General features: G+C 33.9%; 3 protein-coding genes across 3 annotated transcripts; 2 read left to right on the top strand and 1 right to left on the bottom strand.

Moving 5' to 3' along the window:
- Positions 1-2,899: 2,899 nt before the first annotated feature.
- On the bottom strand, positions 2,900-3,985 carry LOC134237214 (uncharacterized). The gene has a single exon (XM_062719318.1). It carries the CDS (start codon positions 3,983-3,985, stop codon positions 2,900-2,902), a length of 1,086 nt encoding a protein of 361 aa, XP_062575302.1.
- Positions 3,986-14,054: 10,069 nt separating this feature from the next.
- On the top strand, positions 14,055-17,075 carry LOC134237213 (uncharacterized). Its single transcript, XM_062719316.1, has 2 exons — positions 14,055-16,472; positions 16,926-17,075. Exons 1-2 carry the CDS (start codon positions 14,238-14,240, stop codon positions 17,073-17,075), a joined length of 2,385 nt encoding a protein of 794 aa, XP_062575300.1. The 5' UTR covers positions 14,055-14,237.
- A 272-nt stretch (positions 17,076-17,347) lies between these two features.
- On the top strand, positions 17,348-18,580 carry LOC134237202 (adhesion G-protein coupled receptor G2-like). Its single transcript, XM_062719305.1, has one exon. It carries the CDS (start codon positions 17,459-17,461, stop codon positions 18,488-18,490), a length of 1,032 nt encoding a protein of 343 aa, XP_062575289.1. The 5' UTR covers positions 17,348-17,458; the 3' UTR covers positions 18,491-18,580.
- Positions 18,581-18,782: the final 202 nt, after the last annotated feature.

Here is an 18,782-nt window from a genome sequence, read left to right as displayed (position 1 = left end):
TTGATTGACAACCACAGAGAACTGAGGAAATTTTATTTGAACTGGATGTTCATACGACAAACTGTGAACATTCAGTGAGGTTCATTAGAGGTGAATCAATTATGACTTATTTAAGTCTTTGATTTGGGGAACTTTACATCTAGATGATGTTGGTTTGACTCAAATGAATTCTTTACAATATGGAAATAATGTAAACGTGATGGAGACATTCAGTGAAGTCAAATGTAACATGATGGATCATATATCAGAATATACAGAAAAAGTCAACAACGTAGGTGCAGAACAAAGTAAATTCATAATCTCTTCAAATGATCTATGTGTGACTCATACGAATGATGCTTATTTTACTGACTAGAGTTACAAATCCATGAGCTGTCTGTCACCACCAGTCTTTATTTCTGTTCAATTATTTCTAGCCAAGATACTAGTGGTTGTTATTTTGCACATACAATCTTCTGATATTGTTTATTAATTCACATACACGAATTGAAAAAGAGCAAAAGAGTTGGCAAAAATATTTAAAAAGTGCAAAAATTACACTGCAGACAGTAGCTTATTATTGACCTGATGACCTACATTAGATCGCCATTATCTCTAACGAATCTACTTATGTGTCAACTTTAAGCAGGGAACCATTAAGCCGTACATCCTCTCGCAAAGAACGACATCGATTTCGTCGCCTCCATTTTTCACAGAGCAAACTAACAAACACAAAAATTCTCTCACACACCCTCTCAAACACATACACAAACACACACGAGCGTGCACGTGTTACTATATCCTCCAACTCCATTGCAAGGGGATAAAAATTAAATGACCACTCATCATAGATATTTTAAATTTATAGGTTTGAAAATATGTCTACTTTTTGGATATGAAGTGAAGATATTAGAATTAATTTTAAAGAACGGGAGATCTTTTTGAGAGTTTAACTTTCATGTTTTGATATGCAAGACTTTAACATCGTAGCTATAAGAAACATGAAATATTGTAATCAAAATAGGAATATGGTTACTCGAGTTCCCGGAAACATTTCTTAAATATTCAAGTAGGCCAATATCAGAAACCGAGATTCTGTATAGTGCTGAAAGTTTATTCGCTTTATGTATATATTTATCATATAAAAGATACCACAGAGTCCGACACTTCTGTTTCATACTTGGATATTTTACTTGAAAAAGACACTAATGCTAATCTAACAACCAAGCTATATGATAAACATGATGACTTTAACTTTTATATCGTAAACTTCCCTTACTTATGCAGCAATATACCTTCATCACCTGCATACGAAGTATATATATCTCAGTTGATTCGATACGCAAGAGCATGATCCACGTATGAACAATTTTTAAAACGAGGTAAATTATTGACAAGCAAATTGATGAAACAAGAATATCCGCAGTCTCGTTTAAAGTCATCATTTCGTAAATTCTGTGGTCGATACAATGACCTTGTTAACAAATACAATTTATCATTGAGTCAAATAATGACTGACGTTTTTCATACCAATTGTTAGTCCATTATTTATACACTGAATTGACGACGAATTTATTCCGTTATTTCCTGATCATGACAATGAGCACACGGCGGGTGTGACCGGTCAGCAGGGGATGCTCACTCCTCCATGGCACCTGATCCCACCTCTGATGTTTCGGGGTCCGTGTTTGCTCTACTCTAATTTTGTATTGTTTTATGGACTTTGAGATTGAAAATTGTTCGTTATCTCCATATCCTTTATAAATTAAAAAAAGCAATTGTGGACCTGTTTGATGTGACTTTTTGTGTATCTAAAAAAATCAACTGAAAAAAGCAATGAATGTAGCTCATCATGTACAACTGAAGAAAAAGTATCGCATGAGCGTTGGAATATTCACGGAGTTCACATTGAAATGCATAATTTTCATTTATATACAAGATAGCAAACATGAATTTTTTTTTAAACATTGAGTCTAAGAAAAATCAAAACTCTCATTCATATAGTTTATTGTTTGGAGGGTAGTTCAGAATTCTAAATACAATTTATTTAAAAACTTGATTATCTAGTTAAACTTATATACATACATATATATATATATATATATATATATATATATATATATATATATATATATATATATATATATATATATATATATATAATATATAATATATATATATATATATATATATATATATATATATATATATATATATATATATATATATATATATATATATATATATATATATATATATATTAAAGAGAAGAGAGTTCAAACTTAGGAGGCTTCAGTATATGAACCACCTATCTGGTTTAACGTTAATGGAAAGAAGAGTCAAAATATTACAGCTATCAAATAGTATCCCAATGTGGTATAAAAGAGAGTCATCAGAGTATGGACTGACCAAGACACCCATGAGAGGTAAAAAAAAAGAAAGTTTGAAATAATCCAAAGGATTATATCATAAAAGGGGTGTTTCAATACCAAAGGAGTTATGTTTCCAATTATGAGGTCCCTATACAGCGATTGGTACACCATTAATTTCCGTGCTTTTTATTTTGACTTTCACAAATATGTTAACTAATAATAACTAAAATGAATACAAAACAGATGTATAACGAATCTAAACTATTCAAATGAAAATTCTGTTTAAACGTGTAGGTTCAATTAATATTAACATGACTCAAGAAAGCATAAAAGAAATGAAAACCTATTTTAAGCAATTCAGATGTGCAGTTCATACACAGTAAATTAACCTGTAAACCTTCTAACTTTCCCATTTTACATGTTTGATGAAAACAATACATGAGAACCTTGTGGAACTATGTATCAAATTAATTTTTGATGATACATATTGCTTAATAAAACGTACGTAATTCTAGATTAATGATTTCAGATAAAAAGTATGCTATTATTTACACTCTGTATTTAAACACTTTGACAAGTCCTTCCCAATGTCCCACCCACAATGTAGACTTGTAAAGTGATAAAGTGTATGGACAGTTCACTTCATTGTCTGACAGTAAAAACTTAAGGAAATTCCCATCAGGACTCAGCAGATGGATCTGTTTGTTGTAAATATCCGTAACAAGGATGTTACAGAGGGAGTCACACTCTACATCAAATGGACTAAATTTATTTTTCAGGTTCTGTCCACGGTACACAGACGTTATACAACCGGAGGAAGTCATAACTACTAGATCACCTACATGTTCATTTGTACGGTTCACAACACATATACCACTGTTACTGTTCTGTGTTATTCTGTATGGCAATGTAAACAGCCTGGTGTGACCGTCCTCCTGGTACTCATACTCATGGATGACGTCACCAGTCACTGTGATGTGTCTCACCAGACGTCTGCTGTGTGACTCTAGTTTGTAAAGATCTAATTCCCTTTCTCTCAGGGAGACCAGTAGTCCACCGTCCACTGACTGACAGATTCCAATTGGTACGAATGGAAGTGTACTGATAACTGTAGAGGCAGATCCTGATGACGACAGACAGCTGATGCACTTCTTATTAAAATCAGCAAAATAAACATTACTGTTTTTAGTGACACATATGTCATTACCAGCGATTCGAAGTATTTGTTTTTTTGCACCCTCATTGTTAACTTTTTCTATATATTCTGATGTCCCTTCTCTTATGTAACATTGATCTTCACTAATTGTCTCCAAAACAAATATGAATTTTTCTCCGTATTGAAATGAGTGTTTTTGAGTCATTTCAATATCATCTAAATCCCAAGTCCTTCCAACCAAGGCCTCAAGTAGTTGATCTTTGATTTCACCTCTAGTGAATCTCACTGAATATTCACAATTTGTGGTATGGCCCTTTAAATCAAAGTCAACCATTTTTGTCAGTTCACTGTGGTTGTCAATTAAGCTGTAATCTGACATAATGCTGTTGTTCTCCTCCATGAATTCCACCGTTTTAACAATACCTCTCTTTTTCTTCTCTAATTCAGATTTCACATGGTGCAGTTGATCATTTTCCATTTCCAAATTGTCTCTCAATGTTTTCTCATGCCCTTTAGGATTTCTTTAAGCCTGGATATTATCTCATCGACATGCTTCTGCAGCTTTTCAATCTCAGAGTCACACAGTTCTTTATTTGCTGTGATCTGTTTTGACAGCTTTTCTATCTTCTCGTCAATCCAAGACAGATCTTCTTTCGTGATCTTCTTCAAAAAATTAAGCAAACCTTTCCTCCTTTCGGTGGCTGCCGTGGGTAGAGTGTTCCAGTCATGATCTCTGTGATTTGTTTTGGCACATTTACCACAAATAAATTCATCACAGTCCTCACATAACATATCAATTCGTAAGTCATGAGATTTACACATTTCAATGTGTTCCTTGGGAGAGAACATTGAATATTCTTTTGCACTTGCAGCCATGTTTGTCGGTTGTTGCTTACCTGAAGCCCCCTAGATTTTAATGCGCATGTTAAATAACCAAAGGATGTGTATAATGATTTGAAAAGACTTTAGATTTATTCAATATGACTCCCGCTAATGTAATGTAATATGAGGTGATAAATCTTTCTAATAGAATATATATAAAGGGAGAATTGTGTTTCCGTTCACATTTTTTTAAATGGTCACTAATAAGGTTTTGAAATAGTGTAAAAGGTGCCGTTAGAAAGAGACAGAATAATTGACAATGAGAACGACGGTAGTGTTTGATATTTGGCATTACAACTTAGTGGTTGCAACTTATGTTTGTTATTGAAATTCACTCTCACCCACTATTAAAATAATTATTTCAATAGTGGTCGTATTTCAATAGTGGTAATTACCTACGTTTGTTATTGAATTGCACTCTCAACCATTATTGATATAATTATTTCAGTAGTGGTTGTATTTCAATAGTGTTAATTACCTGCGTTTGTTACTGAAATGCACTCTCAACCACTATTGATATAATTATTTCTATAGTGGTTGTATTTCAATAGCGGTTACTAACTATGTTTGCTATTGAAATGCACTCTCAACCACTATTGATATAATTACTTCAATAGTGGTCGTTATTTCAAGAGTGGTTGCAACAGTCAAATGGTAAATTGTTGAGCCAACGTTGTTATTACATAGAAACATTTGCAATTGATTAATTGATTCTTTAAACCCATTTCATTACTGTTTAAAAAAATAATACACAATTCAACCTGCATTTATAATGCATACATAGACATGTTCAATGAAAACATTACTAATGGTTCACTGTGAAAATATTTTATATACATCAATCATAATTTCATATTAAATGTTAAAATAGACAATTGAGGTAAAGTATGAAAAATTATCAATTCAAAGTTCTAAAGCAGGGCTCACTTCTTTTATCACTGTCCTTTTGTTGTATTCCCGCTCCTTTCTTCGTCCCTTCGTCGCCTCCCGTTTTCTTCATCTTGATCTTTGTCGTACTTACTCGTACTTCATACACTTCATCATGTTCATTATGCTCTTCGATTTCATTATTTACCGTCTCAACATTTGTTTTCCTTGCAGTCTCTGACTGAAAATACAAAATAATTTGATATTAGAAACAATACAATTACTGGTCCAACTAATAAATAAATAATATACCTCAAATGAAGTCTTTTAAAGAATGATGTATTATACTATTAGTGCATGTTGATCTATTAACCTTATTTTCCTTGTTACAATCGTGTTTGTAATAGACAGTTGAGAATAAGATAGAAACAAAGATGTTATTTAACTTGTTTTTCATTGTATTTTTGATGAGCTATAGAAGTTATTGTAAATAAAGTTTGAAATACATTTATTTGCAAACCGTATACACATAAATTATAAATATATTTGTATTTACATTAACTTACAGTGCTTGTGTGCAAAAACATGACAAGAATGAATTCCGAATCAATTTCAACAGTAAACCTGAATAAATAAGAATAAATATACTTAAATACATCGCTTTTAAATGCAGCTTCAGCAAGTGTATACTCCACAAATTTGAATTCATTACCACCTGTGAGCAATTGAATCTGACAGCTCACTCCACAGTCTGGTGTTTAAATCGCCGTGCGATTATAAGGTTTAGCGAACGCCAAACTTTTGTTTCAATTTAATTCCCAGATAGCATGACTATGTTGGGCCAACATTTGTTAAAGGCTGTATTGTTGGCGTTGGGGGAACAACGTTGGGCCAACGTTGGACCAATGTTACCAGGTCAACCTTCTCGACCATGACGGAATTCCTATGTTGGCCCAACGTTGGTCCAACGTAAGCAACTTACATTCACTTTAGTTTCCAAAGAAGGAAGGATCACGGCGTTGGCCCAACGTTGGACCAATGTTTGTAATACACCCTTAAAGAAAGTGCCTTATCAAGTTTGTAGTACTATGTTGACCCAACGTTGGCACAATGTTTGTAATACATCCTTAAAGAAAGTGCCTTATCAAGTTGGTAGTAGTATGTAGGCCCAACGTTGGCCAATTGTTTGTAATACACCCTTAAAGAACGTGTCCTATCAAGTTGGTAGTAGTATGTTGGCCCAACGTTGGCCCATTGTTTGTAATACACCCTTAAAGAACGTGTCCTATCAAGTTGGCAGTAGTATGTTGGCCCATTGTTTGTATTACACCCTTAAAGAAAGTGCCTTATCAAGTTGGTAGTAGTATATTGGCCCAACGTTGGCCCATTGTTTGTAATACACCCTTAATGAAAATATTTAATCAAGTTGGTAGTAGTATGTTGGCCCAACGTTGGCACAATGTTTGTAATACACACAAGTGTTATTTTGTTTAGGTCTTTCAAAGATGGGATATTTATATTGGGCCAACGTTGACCCAATTATTATACTTCCAACTAATTGATGGTGTTAATTTTATAATTAGCTGCTGAGCTTTACGTTGGGACAAGGTTGGCACATTCTGAAATAATTAAAAGGACTTTCTATGCCCATGCTTATCATTGGATGACTGCTTTTGTTTTGATATGATATTTTCATTATTTTAACTTTGCACTTAAGTGATCAGGCACCAAAGAGTGTTTTATTCTATTTTTTAAATTGTGTATATGCATATTTATTTGTAATAACCCAGATAGCGGAACACCGTTGGCCCAATCTTACATTATGGTTCTATTATCTATGTTGGGTTACCTTGATTGGGCCAACAATGGCCCAACATGGAATATTGATAGCTGGTTATGTATAATAGTGCGCTAATGTTGGGCTAACTGTTGGCATTATATCATAAAACTATAATCATGAGAGAAAATATTTGTTTGGGGATTGGCATCGGCCCTACGTTGGCCCAATATACCATGAATCTGACTGAGGATCATGGGTAGACAACAACCGGGCTACTTGTAATATCCGCGCCATTTTTAATCTGACACGAGCGAGCGAAATGAGACTGATACCTTGCATATCTGCATCCACTTTGTAAGTATTAATAATATGTTTGCCTCGGCACAGTTGAATTAACGTTTAGTTTTTAAACTATATCATGTACAAATCTGTGTAAATCAGACACGGGGAAGTGCAGAGGCCAATGTTGGAAAATGGCATTGACCCAATTTAAGTTTGCTCATAGGACCAATGTTGGCCCGATATGTTGGGCCAACGTTGGCCCAATATAGAGTGTTATTTCTACAGATATTGGCCCAACGTTGCGCCAACATTGGCCCAATGAATGCGACATTGTTGGCAAAACGTCAACAAGAACATTGGGCCGATGTTGGCAAATGACGTTAGCCCAGTGTCATTTTGCTCCTTTGCCCCATGTTAGCCCGATATATTGGACCAACATTGGGCCAATGTGTATAAACATTTAATTGTTACAAATCTGTATATTAACAAATCTGATCGTCTCTAAAATCAGAAATAAATCTACAACCAATCCTTTTTGAAAAATCAAGCTAGCTAAAATAAATTTAAAATACTTATAATTTACCCAAACAAAATAAATTATCAGTGATTAAAATTTTTGTTTCTATACAAGAAAAATAAATGAAAGTTTAAAAACGTGTTTTGATACAGTTAAAACAATAAATAATTTGCTCCTTATTTAAATTGAAATTTGTGTCTATAGTAGAATACATTTCCGAAGTCTAACTTAATTAACTTATATACACTTAACGTCGAGTACATGATCAAACATTTTGAAAATGATGAACTTGCTGAAGTTAAAACAAAATTTATTCAGTACTAAAAATAGATTGGGTTCTTTCATTTAAAATTTGTTCATTGTACCGACAAATTTTCAATACATGTATTTTATATGGGGCAGCATTGAATCAAAATTGTTGTGATGATGATTATCAAGCGTATAAATATCATGCATAAATGCCTTCATCACGCAAGCTAATCACTTAATCACACCATGAAACAAAAAAGACGGTTGTTCCTTAATTGACAGCTTAAACATATAGTGATATACTTGTAAATTTAATCGTATGTTTACTCTTTACTGAGAAAAGTAACAAAGGTATTAAGTACCAAATATTACAATTTTAGTGTTACTGGAGATTCTAAAAAGACATGAAGAACACAATCAAAGAATGGCTAAGGTATGCCAAAGACAGGGATGGGGGAGGAAGAAACGGACAGAGAAGAAAAGAAGGGGGAGGAGGAGACTCGGGAAGAGGAAATGGAGACTTAGGAGAGGGATCAGATGGAAAGTGTCAGTGCCTAACTTTTGTTCTGTAATATAGTGTGACATACCTGTAGTTCTACCCTTTTTGTGTCTGTTTGTCGGTTATAAACACGATGCAGATGCCAGAAACATTTTTTGTGTAAGTAAACAAAATGACGGGATTCATTTTAGTATTATTACAGGAGGGCTTTGTTTATTTGTTAGACGTGCTTATTGATACCTGTAATTTACTGAACTTGTGCATAATTTACATCAGAGAGGGAGTATACAGTCATGTAACCCTACATGTATCGCTTGAAGTGAGCATCGACTTTTAATTCTTTATTAATGTTTTCTTCATGCACTGAGCAATAAAATTATAGTATGTTATAACTTAATTTTATATTTTGATTTCTTTTTCCTCAGTTATTTAATTAATGTAGAGCTACTTACAATGCAATACTTGTTGATGGCATTTCTATGAGATATTTTGAATATGTATTAAACTATTAATCTAGCATATATAGCATACAAGATAGTATTAAAGGGTTTTTACCATTAATTAAACTGTACTACAAAACTAGTATAACCTTATTGTTTATATTTGTTTGTCAATTTTGAGGACAAATGGTCAACCAGTGAAGAGCAAATGAGTTGTCATGATGGAGAGCCAATAAGATACAAACCAACGTTGGCCCAAAAATGATGTTTTCCTAATATTGAAAGAATAAGTGGCCCAACAATGGCTCAATGATATCCGTTCGTTGGTCCAACAATAAGCCAACAAGTTGGTCTGATTACGGGCCGATGAGCAAATTACCGTTGGCCCAACATTAATTACTTACAATGGCCCAACTGTACAAAAATGACGTTTACCCAACATTGAAAAAATACATTGGCCCAACAGTGGCCCAATATTAACTGTTACATTGGCCCAACGATAAGCCAACAAGTTGGTTTGATTAAGGGCCGATGAGCAAATTACCGTTGGCCCAACATTAGTTGCTTACAATGGCCCAATTGTACAAAAATGACGTTTGCCCAACATTGAAATAATACATTGGCCTAACAGTGGCCCAATATTAACTGTTACATTGGCCCAATAATAAGCCAACAAGTTGGTTTGATTAAGGGCCGATGAGCAAATTACCGATGGCCCAATGTTGAATTCAAACAGTGGCCCAACATAAGGAGCTTGTTGGCCCAACAAAGGTCCAATAACATTCTGCTATCTGGGATTATAAAGCTGTGTCATTTTGATTTATGTATATTTGGGCTTCATTTACATCCTGTCCCTGAGAACTTATTCAGTCTTCTCTAAATTCTCATGATAACAACGCTCATGTAAAAATTCATTATTTCAAGGGTTTTATTTCAAATAAATAAGCATGCATGCCCACAATTCAAAAAATATAATAAAACTCTCTTTGGTGCTGTGATCACTTTTGTTCAAAGTTAAAATGTTGAAAATATCAGATCTGAACAAAAACAGTCATCCAGTTAAAAGCATGGACATAGAATGTACTCTTAATTATTTCAGTGCATTTAAATTAATACTTATATTAGAACCAACGTTGTTCCCAACGTAAAGCTCAGCAGCTAAAATTAACACATCATTTAGTTGGCAGTATTATAATAGGGCCAGCGTTGGCCCAATAAAAATATTGCGTCTTTGGAACACCTTAACAAAAGAACACTCGTGCTAACATCGGGCCAACATACTAGTACATGTACTACTACCAACTTGATAAGACTTTTTTGAGGGTATATTACAAACATTGGGCCAACATACCACTACTAGCTTGATAAGACACTTCCTTTAATGGTGTATTACAAGCAAAGGGCCAATGTTAGGCCTACATACTGCTACCAACTCGATTAGACATTTTCTTTAAGGGTGTATTACAAACATCGGGCCAACGTTGGGCCAACATACTACTACCAACTTTAAAAGACACTTTTTGAGGGTATATTACAAATATTGGGCCAACGTCGGACCAACATCAACATCCTTCCTTCCTTCCTTGGAAAGTAAAGTTAATGGAAGTTGCTAACCTGGACTAACGTTGGGTCAACGGAAGAATTACGCAAGTGAGTTAAGGCTACGTATGGAGGTTTCTATGCAAAATGATTAATTTAAACCAATAATTGCTATACATACCGCAAAGAAAATGTTAAGACTTGTTTTCTAATACATTCTTGGTACCCATGATATGCGATTGCCAGTACACATTATGACGTCGTATTATGACGTCATCAGCCTTTACTACACAAGTTTATAAGAAACATCAACAAAATCGCTTTGGCGCAAGGGCATACCTTACTTTGTTTTACAGAAACAAGGTATAAAGAAAAGCAGAATATTCCATAGTTTTAAGATATTGTTGCACAAATGTCGACACTGCAATTGTTTGGTTACTATTCGTACAGTTCTAAGTTGAAACAGGGTAAAAATGTACAGTCCAGTGTAAGTTTAGTAAAATTTTTATCGATTGAAGAATAGCATAGGATTTGTGAAGCAATTTTTTTTAATTTTAAGAATATTTTCCTTAATATTATACTTTATTTATTTTAAATTAAATAGGTTATGCCCTTGCGCCGACGTTGTTTTGATGATGTGTTTTATTACCTTGAATGGGAAAGAACTATTACGTCATAATATGACGTCATAATGTGCACTTGCATTAATATACTGTAGGTACTAAGTCTGTATAAGAAAATCAATTAGAACTTTCTCTGTACATAAAATACACAATTTATGCATTTTTATTGGCTCATTTGCATAGAAAAACCTATATTTAGCCTTAACTCACTTGCGTATGTCATGGTCGAGAAGGTTGGCATGGTAACATTGGTCCAACGTTGGCCCAACGTTGTTCCCCCAACGCCAACCATACAACCTTTTGCCACTGTTGGCCCAACATAGTCATGCTATCTGGGACATTAATCTTCTCTCTTTCTTGTAATTTATACGTAGAGATTAAATGTTATTTGTTTTCTTTTTCATCACTTTTTCTCTGTTTTGTCTGTCTGATTTTGCATGTAGGTGTACAGTCGGTCTTAAAATACTGAGATAACATTTCAATAGTAAAAAGAGGGCGACTTCCTATCCCCAAAAGCTATGTGTTATGTTAATTGAATCTAGATAAAATTTTATCTAGGCGAATTTAAAAAAAAACCGTTGTGTAATCGTTTTGTGGGTGTTATATGGCAAAAGAAAAATATAATAGTAAGGAGCAAAGATTAATACCTGTTAACCTTTTGACCCTTATATAAATTGACATGGATATCCCAGCGGACACCTACTTGTGAAAAGTCAAATGTGTTGCATAATAATGTTCAAGATATAATTCTGCTAATATTGAAAAGGACTGAAATAAAGTGAAGGTATTCAGAATTCGAAGGAAGGGCCTTTAACCTAATAGCTTGCTGTTACATAAGAAACATGAAACAAAATATCTGAAATAATAACATGTTCACGAGTTTTCCAGAAATACTTCTTTAGTATATAGCGTAAACCTAGAATATGTAGACCAACAGCGATTGACGTTTAAAAATAAAATCATATACAAAACAATTTTTAAACGTGTTGATGTGACTTTTATTTTTCTTCAAATCTCATTCTTTAAAATGAATGGTTTTTATATTAAATTTTTAAACTCAAAGGATGAGTGCACCTCACACAAAATTAATGAAAAATATCCATTGATAGATCAATCGATTATATTTTAGGGGCTCAAAATAAAAAGAAAGTTTAAATACCAGAGAGCAAACTTGAATTTTGAAGAGAGAATAGATGGATCCACAGGTCTCGATTACATGCATAATCACAGTCACGGATAACTTTTGTCGTACAAAGTATAATAGAGAAGTTTAGCAAAGCAATTTGTACGCGTACATGTATCAAAAGAAATATGTGCATTACGTCATCAATTTTGCTATTGGCGAATTTTAACACGTCTTACGTGTAGATTGCCAAGTACTCGTAAATCCAAACTTGTAGCTTATAATTCTTTAACTGCTGTTTATTTTTAAAAAAAATCTGAATATTTAATGCAAATACTGATGAAAAGAACGGAACGTAACTAATTGCAAAGTTAAATCTAGATTTTTTAGATTTTTGAAACATGCTCTGATCGATTAAAATGAAAGAGTTCTATATAATCTTCTTCTCAAAAGTACATACATATATTTATGTAAAACAGTGATATACATACAGTGTATTAAAATTATTGGGTTGTTTGGGGATGATATAAAAAAGTAAATTACTTTTACATTTAAAACACTTGCAAGTACCGGTACAGCTTTAATGGCATCGTTCGCCTCGAAAGACTCTTTTCTTGTCAATAAAATCATTTCAGAAGTCTCTGGTCGAACCTCTTTATTGTAAACCACTCATTCATTCCTCAAAAATTACCTCGATACAAATTAAGACATCTGATAAGATACATTTACTTCCGGTTGGGTTATAGATGTACGATAAAACCAGAGACCGCAATGAATACTCGGAAATTTCTGGTTTAATCGTACATCGTACATGCAACTCCGAAAGCAAATTTGAATTTCACTACACCAAAAGATGCTTTGTACCAAGTTTCATTAAAATTGACCCAGTGATTCTTGAGAAGAGGTTGAAAATGTGAAAAGTTTACAGACGGAAGAACAGAAAGAATGTCACAAAGGGATGGACTGTGTAATAGCGACACCGGATATTGGTGCATCGAGGCGAGGAGTTCTTTATATTTTAACAGGACACAGGCTGGTATTCATTTTATTTGTCAAAGAATTCGTCCCTATAAGTGTTCTACATTAACTTAAACTAAATTTTATTGAACTTATCAAAACATACCACTTGCTACCGGAGTAAATTCAAGCTACGAGAGTTTGAGGTGCTTCTTAGATATACTTTTACATTTAACTGATAAATCTGACTATCAGTAATTCTAAGTATTTAAATGCCTTTCATCCACTGTATAATTAGTACTTTCCTGGAAAATAGCACGTCTTAGATAACGTCTTATATAACGTATATGCAAGAATTAATATCAAAATTCAGTTTTTTGTTAATAAATATTCTGAAAAATATTGCACAATGGAGTTTTATGAAGAGACTTACTTTTACATTTGACAGCTGACTTTTACATTTTAGTGATTGGAGTTTGTCTATGTTAAAATTGTAAAAGTCAGTCGTCAATTGTAAAGGTAAGTCTCTTCATAAAACTCCATTTAGGCGTCATTTTTTAATATTTAACAGAACAAATATAGTCTTCATCATTCAATGCCATGCTTTCATCAGGAAAAGAATATAGTGGGTAGCACTGTAGCTCCCTGGTCTCCATCCCAAATTCGTCAGACCAGCAAGCTACAGATCTGCAGTATAAATGTTATAGAAAATTAAGCTTAAAATAGACGTGTATTATTAAATGAAATCTGTTTATATGATGTTTGATGGGACGTATGCCTTCATACAACACCAGATACCATTAGTATGATTATAGTAATCATAAACATATTGATTGGAAGGGATTTGTTCATAAATACTTGATGAGATACACTTAATTTATTATATTGTCATGAATCATATCCATGATAATCTCTATACTAGAGGATTTCTAATACATAAGAAAGCTCGCAGATATAAACAATTGACCAGTGATGCAGCGGATCACACTCTACAGCATATTTATTTGTGTGGTGTTTCAATCATACGTGAGCATGGAGGATATAGAAGTCCCGAAGTTACTTGAACCAATTTTGACTCTGTGCGGAACTGGACATTTTTGTTACCTAAATAATACCCTGTTTCCCTGGGAAGTCCAGGATTCAGTACTATACCCGCGTTGTCCGCCATGTTTTTGCGATCAGGAGTGTTACGTCAGAGGTGACTGCTGTCCTGATGTGTTCTTTTCTCCCCCAGTACCGACCTGTAAGAATGTCACAATCGTAAATGCGTCATCAAACTACCCTGAAAGAAACCAAAGAACATCATATTTAATGGTTGACTCTTGTCCCCGCAACGCAGAGAGTGATGTTCTCAAAAGATGCAAAAATGTCACCAATGACGTCGATAAACTAAAATACCCACCGGTGACCAGTTACAATACATCTCGAACGTATTACAACCGGTTTTGTGCAATTTGCAACAATGATTTCAATTTTTTTACCTGGCCTATCGATATATTCTGTGATCAATTTCTGGACATCAATTTCATTTCAACCTTTGATGATGTCATAAAAAATGCCATTGCGCGTGAATGTGTGTTACAGTCATATCCTCCAAATGAAAATATCTCTTACAACTGTTACAAAGAAAACGAGCAATATTTTAATGCTTGTAATAAAACAGGGACGTGGAAACATTATATACATAATGTTGAATATGGATGTGACGCCGATTACTTTAATAATGACACAATGTTCAAAAATATGTTTTGTAAAATGTGTAATCCAATATTTACTGCGGTCAACACAATATCCCAGTGCAACGTCAGTGGACTGTGGGATACTTTTAACCGTACAGTAAATAACGCATGTTTATATTACCGAGATAATCCTGGAACATTGCCATATAAGAACTTATTTTGTTATTTGTGTAACCGACCAAATTCATCGAAATTTCCATTTTTCGATGTAAGCTTAGACATGAATACTGAGCTTTTATTTCGTAACGGGTCGTCCGTGCCTATATTTTTCTTTGAAATCAATGTGCAGGAATTTCTAGAGGAATATTTCCTTTTAATAAAACAAAAAGTTTTTGAACAGTTCGGAGAAATAAAAATAATAAATCAATCACGTGGTGTAGTATTGATGAAACACAATTATAGTGATTTAACAAATCTTGTGCATAAAACGTTTTCAATGCAGGATGTATCGAGAACGTGTGGTGAATACAAAATTCCAACAAAGCTTATGAAATATACTAATTGCTCATGTGATGCATCATGTATGTTCCTTATTAATAATGAAAGCACTTATGATCGCTGCTGTAAAGATATGTTCCTGATGTATCCTAGAACCTGCTTAAAAGAAAAAATATTTTCGACATCGGAACCTAAAAAAACATTTAACGAAAGTTTAGTGACGAATGGGTGTTATGGCGTAGATAGTTATCCGGAATTTATAGGCGACAGGTGTAAGAAACCGCCGGGAGACGCATTTTCTATTCACCCTGTCACCGATTTATCGACAGGCATTCCATATTTAAATATGTACTGTTTACTGTGTAGTGCTTCTCGAAAAGAAAAAAACTACAAACCGTGGACGATAAAATCACATTGTTTTTCATATATTGAACACACAAACTTCTTGCTTTATAGTAATTTTTACAAATCTTTACGAGGAGCTGATTGCAATTTGACGTTTTATCCAGCCACGAACAGTCGAAAATGTGACGAGATCATGCCTCATCTTATAGAGAAATGCAACAAATCGGGACACTGGCCAATGACAGACTTAGATGTAAGTTGGGCATGCGAAGATCTTCCATACACTAGCGTTCATAACTGGAAAGGGCCAGATCAGTTTGGAGGGGATTTATATAAAAACGTTTACTGCGCTATGTGCAACCCATATAGAGCTCTTGAGATTACGATTGATAAGTGTCCAGATACTTCTAGTGATGGAGATCATTGCGAATTTTTTCCAAAAGTTTACTTCTATGCCCCCTACAAGAATCTCTATTGTGCAGTATGCAATGGCGTCGCGTTTTCAGGGATACGCGGGGGAAGGGGTAGAATTAAAGAAGAAGAAGAGAACTTTGTTTCAAATTCCCTTGTTTGGTATCCATTGCTGCGCAATTTATTTTCCGTCAGTGATGATTATGAAGACATGGATTTCGATGCGCTGCTAAATCAGATCTGTTCAAGTGACCAAATCTACGACCCATTCTATGTAAGTTTTTTTTTAATTGGATCTGTTCAAATGTCCAAATCTTCGACCCATTCCATGTTAGTTATTTCATTATCGGATCTGTTCAAATGTCCAAATCTCCGACTCATTCCATGTAAGTTATTTCGTTATCGGACCTGTTGAGATGACCAAATCTACGATCCATTCCATGTTTCATTGTCGAATTCTTTCCATTAGAAATGTTATGCAATAATTAACAATCTCCAACCACAAAATCAAATCCCAACAAACTAATATTTTTTTTCCCTCAAGTCTCAAAAATTTGACCCCAAGAAAATATGTGATTTTAGATTATATAGGATGGTGTCTTAATATATAGGTAATCTCTATATAGGTGTCTTTCTTAGTAATCTCTTTTTAATTCATTTTCTTCTGATAGGGAAAAGTTATTGTCATAAAGATATTAAAAAAATTAACACACAATTTTTTTTTCAGGGAATCTGCAGGAATATAACATGTTTTCCCGGAAAGTATTTATCTCATAGAGAAAGCTGCATCCCGCTCTTTTCGGTTACCAAAAATCTTCGATATAACTTGGATATAACTTTTAAGGGAATCTCTAAGTACAAAATATTCAAGATTTAATTACAGACTTGATACCATTCAAAATAAAGAAAAACGTTAAGCTAACACAAAATATTTATTTCAATATCTTCCGTATGGAATATATCCAAAATGACTCCGGAAAATTCCATGGATGGATGCACTCAACAATATTCATCAATGAATCTGTTCATAGACAAGATACTGAAAGATTACTTTTACGATTTACTGAAACTAAAATGGAATATATCTTCAATGATACCTTTATTTTGTTTGATTTGAAGAACAAATATTTTTCATTAGGGACAAATAACAGCAACATAACAGAACTAATAACGGAGAAAGATCGATGTTCGAATTCAAATTATGGTTCATTATGGAGTCATATATTTCAATATCGTGCAGCTCATATCACTGACGCATTAATGTGCAAACAGGTGGAATTGAAATTAGAGGAGTTTGAATTTGATAGCACTCAAAACGCGTTGTTTTTAAAGAGTTACGATATTTCTCTGTCTGCTGTTAATGCCGATATCTCAGAGAATGGCACTCTCAGAGTTTGTGTTGATGACCTGCTGACTAAATTCAAAACGGGAAAGAATTTGAGAATTTTCAGTAAACTCTCTGCTGTATTTTCTATCTTGTCGTGTGTATGTCTATTGATAACGTTCCTCACGTATTGCTTCTTTCGTGAACTAAGATCACTTCCAGGAAAAACGATAATGGTTCTTGTGTCTACCATCTTTGTCATCAATATTGTGTCTCTGGCGAGTTACGGGGAAGACAAGAACAGCACAAAATGTACCGTCGTAGGTATTCTTCTTCACTATCTCTGGCTCTCATCCTTTACGAGTATGAACACCTGTTGTTTCCACATGTATCGGGTGTTTCAGGCCAGAGTGCCACTGCTGATGAACAAGTACCTGTTTATGAAGTACTGCATTTACATCTTTCTCCTTCCACTTTGTACTGTTATGGGGAATATGATTGCTATGTTTTCAAGTCGGAAGAATGTTGGTTATGGAAAGCAAATCTGTTTCATAGATGGAATGATGTCCTTGATAATTACTTTTCTAGTTCCGGTTGGTTTACTCTGCATCATTAACGTGTTTTTCTTTACACAGACGATACGTGCAATTAAACGTTCTCCAACAGTTTCTAACAATAAACCCGAAAGGAACGATTTTTTGATATGTGTACGCTTATTTCCTATAACAGGAGTCTTCTGGCTTTTGCAGATCTTAGACGGTATTTTACCGCCAAGTTATTTTACGTACATTATATCCGTCTTAAACACATCACAAGGCGTGTTCATATTCCTGGGTTTTGTTTGCAATAAGAGGACACTTTTTATGTACAAAAATGTATTTAAGGAAAAGACAGGGAGTACTAAAACTACAGATCTCAGAAGTGCGTGTGAAACACCCAAAATGTTAACAAGTGAAAACAGTTGCTAGTTTTGGACATCAAATTATACAACCGATGAAACGCACATTTATATTTTACTCAGTATGTGTTGTGTTTATTAATTCTTATAAAGTACTTTTAAAATTTTTGTATGAATGATAAAACTTATTATTAAAGAAGCATACTACAAATCTTTGAATAAAAAATTCGTTTAGTTTATTTTAACATCTTGTTGGTTTGTCTCATGCAGAGGCCTTTATTTGTTGAACCTTCTATTATCCTTCTTTTGTTTCATTAAATTGGAAGAGGTTTGCCTCGCCGGTTTGAAACGACTAATGGAAA

Source organism: Saccostrea cucullata, unplaced genomic scaffold, assembly GCF_032062105.1.
Source record: "Saccostrea cucullata isolate Sc308-1 unplaced genomic scaffold, CSIRO_AGI_Scuc_v1 ctg1558, whole genome shotgun sequence".
NCBI classification, from domain to species: Eukaryota; Metazoa; Mollusca; class Bivalvia; order Ostreida; family Ostreidae; genus Saccostrea; species Saccostrea cuccullata.
The sequence above is the reverse complement of the archived record's forward strand: the minus strand, read 5'-3'. Positions and strand labels throughout refer to the sequence as shown.

What these genes read in the sequence shown, in the direction of transcription:
- LOC134237202 (XM_062719305.1), top strand. Translation starts at nt 17,459, where the DNA reads ATGTGCAAACAGGTGGAATTGAAATTAGAGGAGTTTGAATTTGATAGC.
- LOC134237213 (XM_062719316.1), top strand. Translation starts at nt 14,238, where the DNA reads ATGCAGCGGATCACACTCTACAGCATATTTATTTGTGTGGTGTTTCAA. An exon ending in AAATCTACGACCCATTCTAT is followed by an intron (nt 16,473 to 16,925) that starts GTAAGTTTTTTT and finishes TTTTTTTTTCAG; the next exon opens with GGAATCTGCAGGAATATAAC.
- LOC134237214 (XM_062719318.1), bottom strand. Translation starts at nt 3,985, where the DNA reads ATGGAAAATGATCAACTGCACCATGTGAAATCTGAATTAGAGAAGAAA.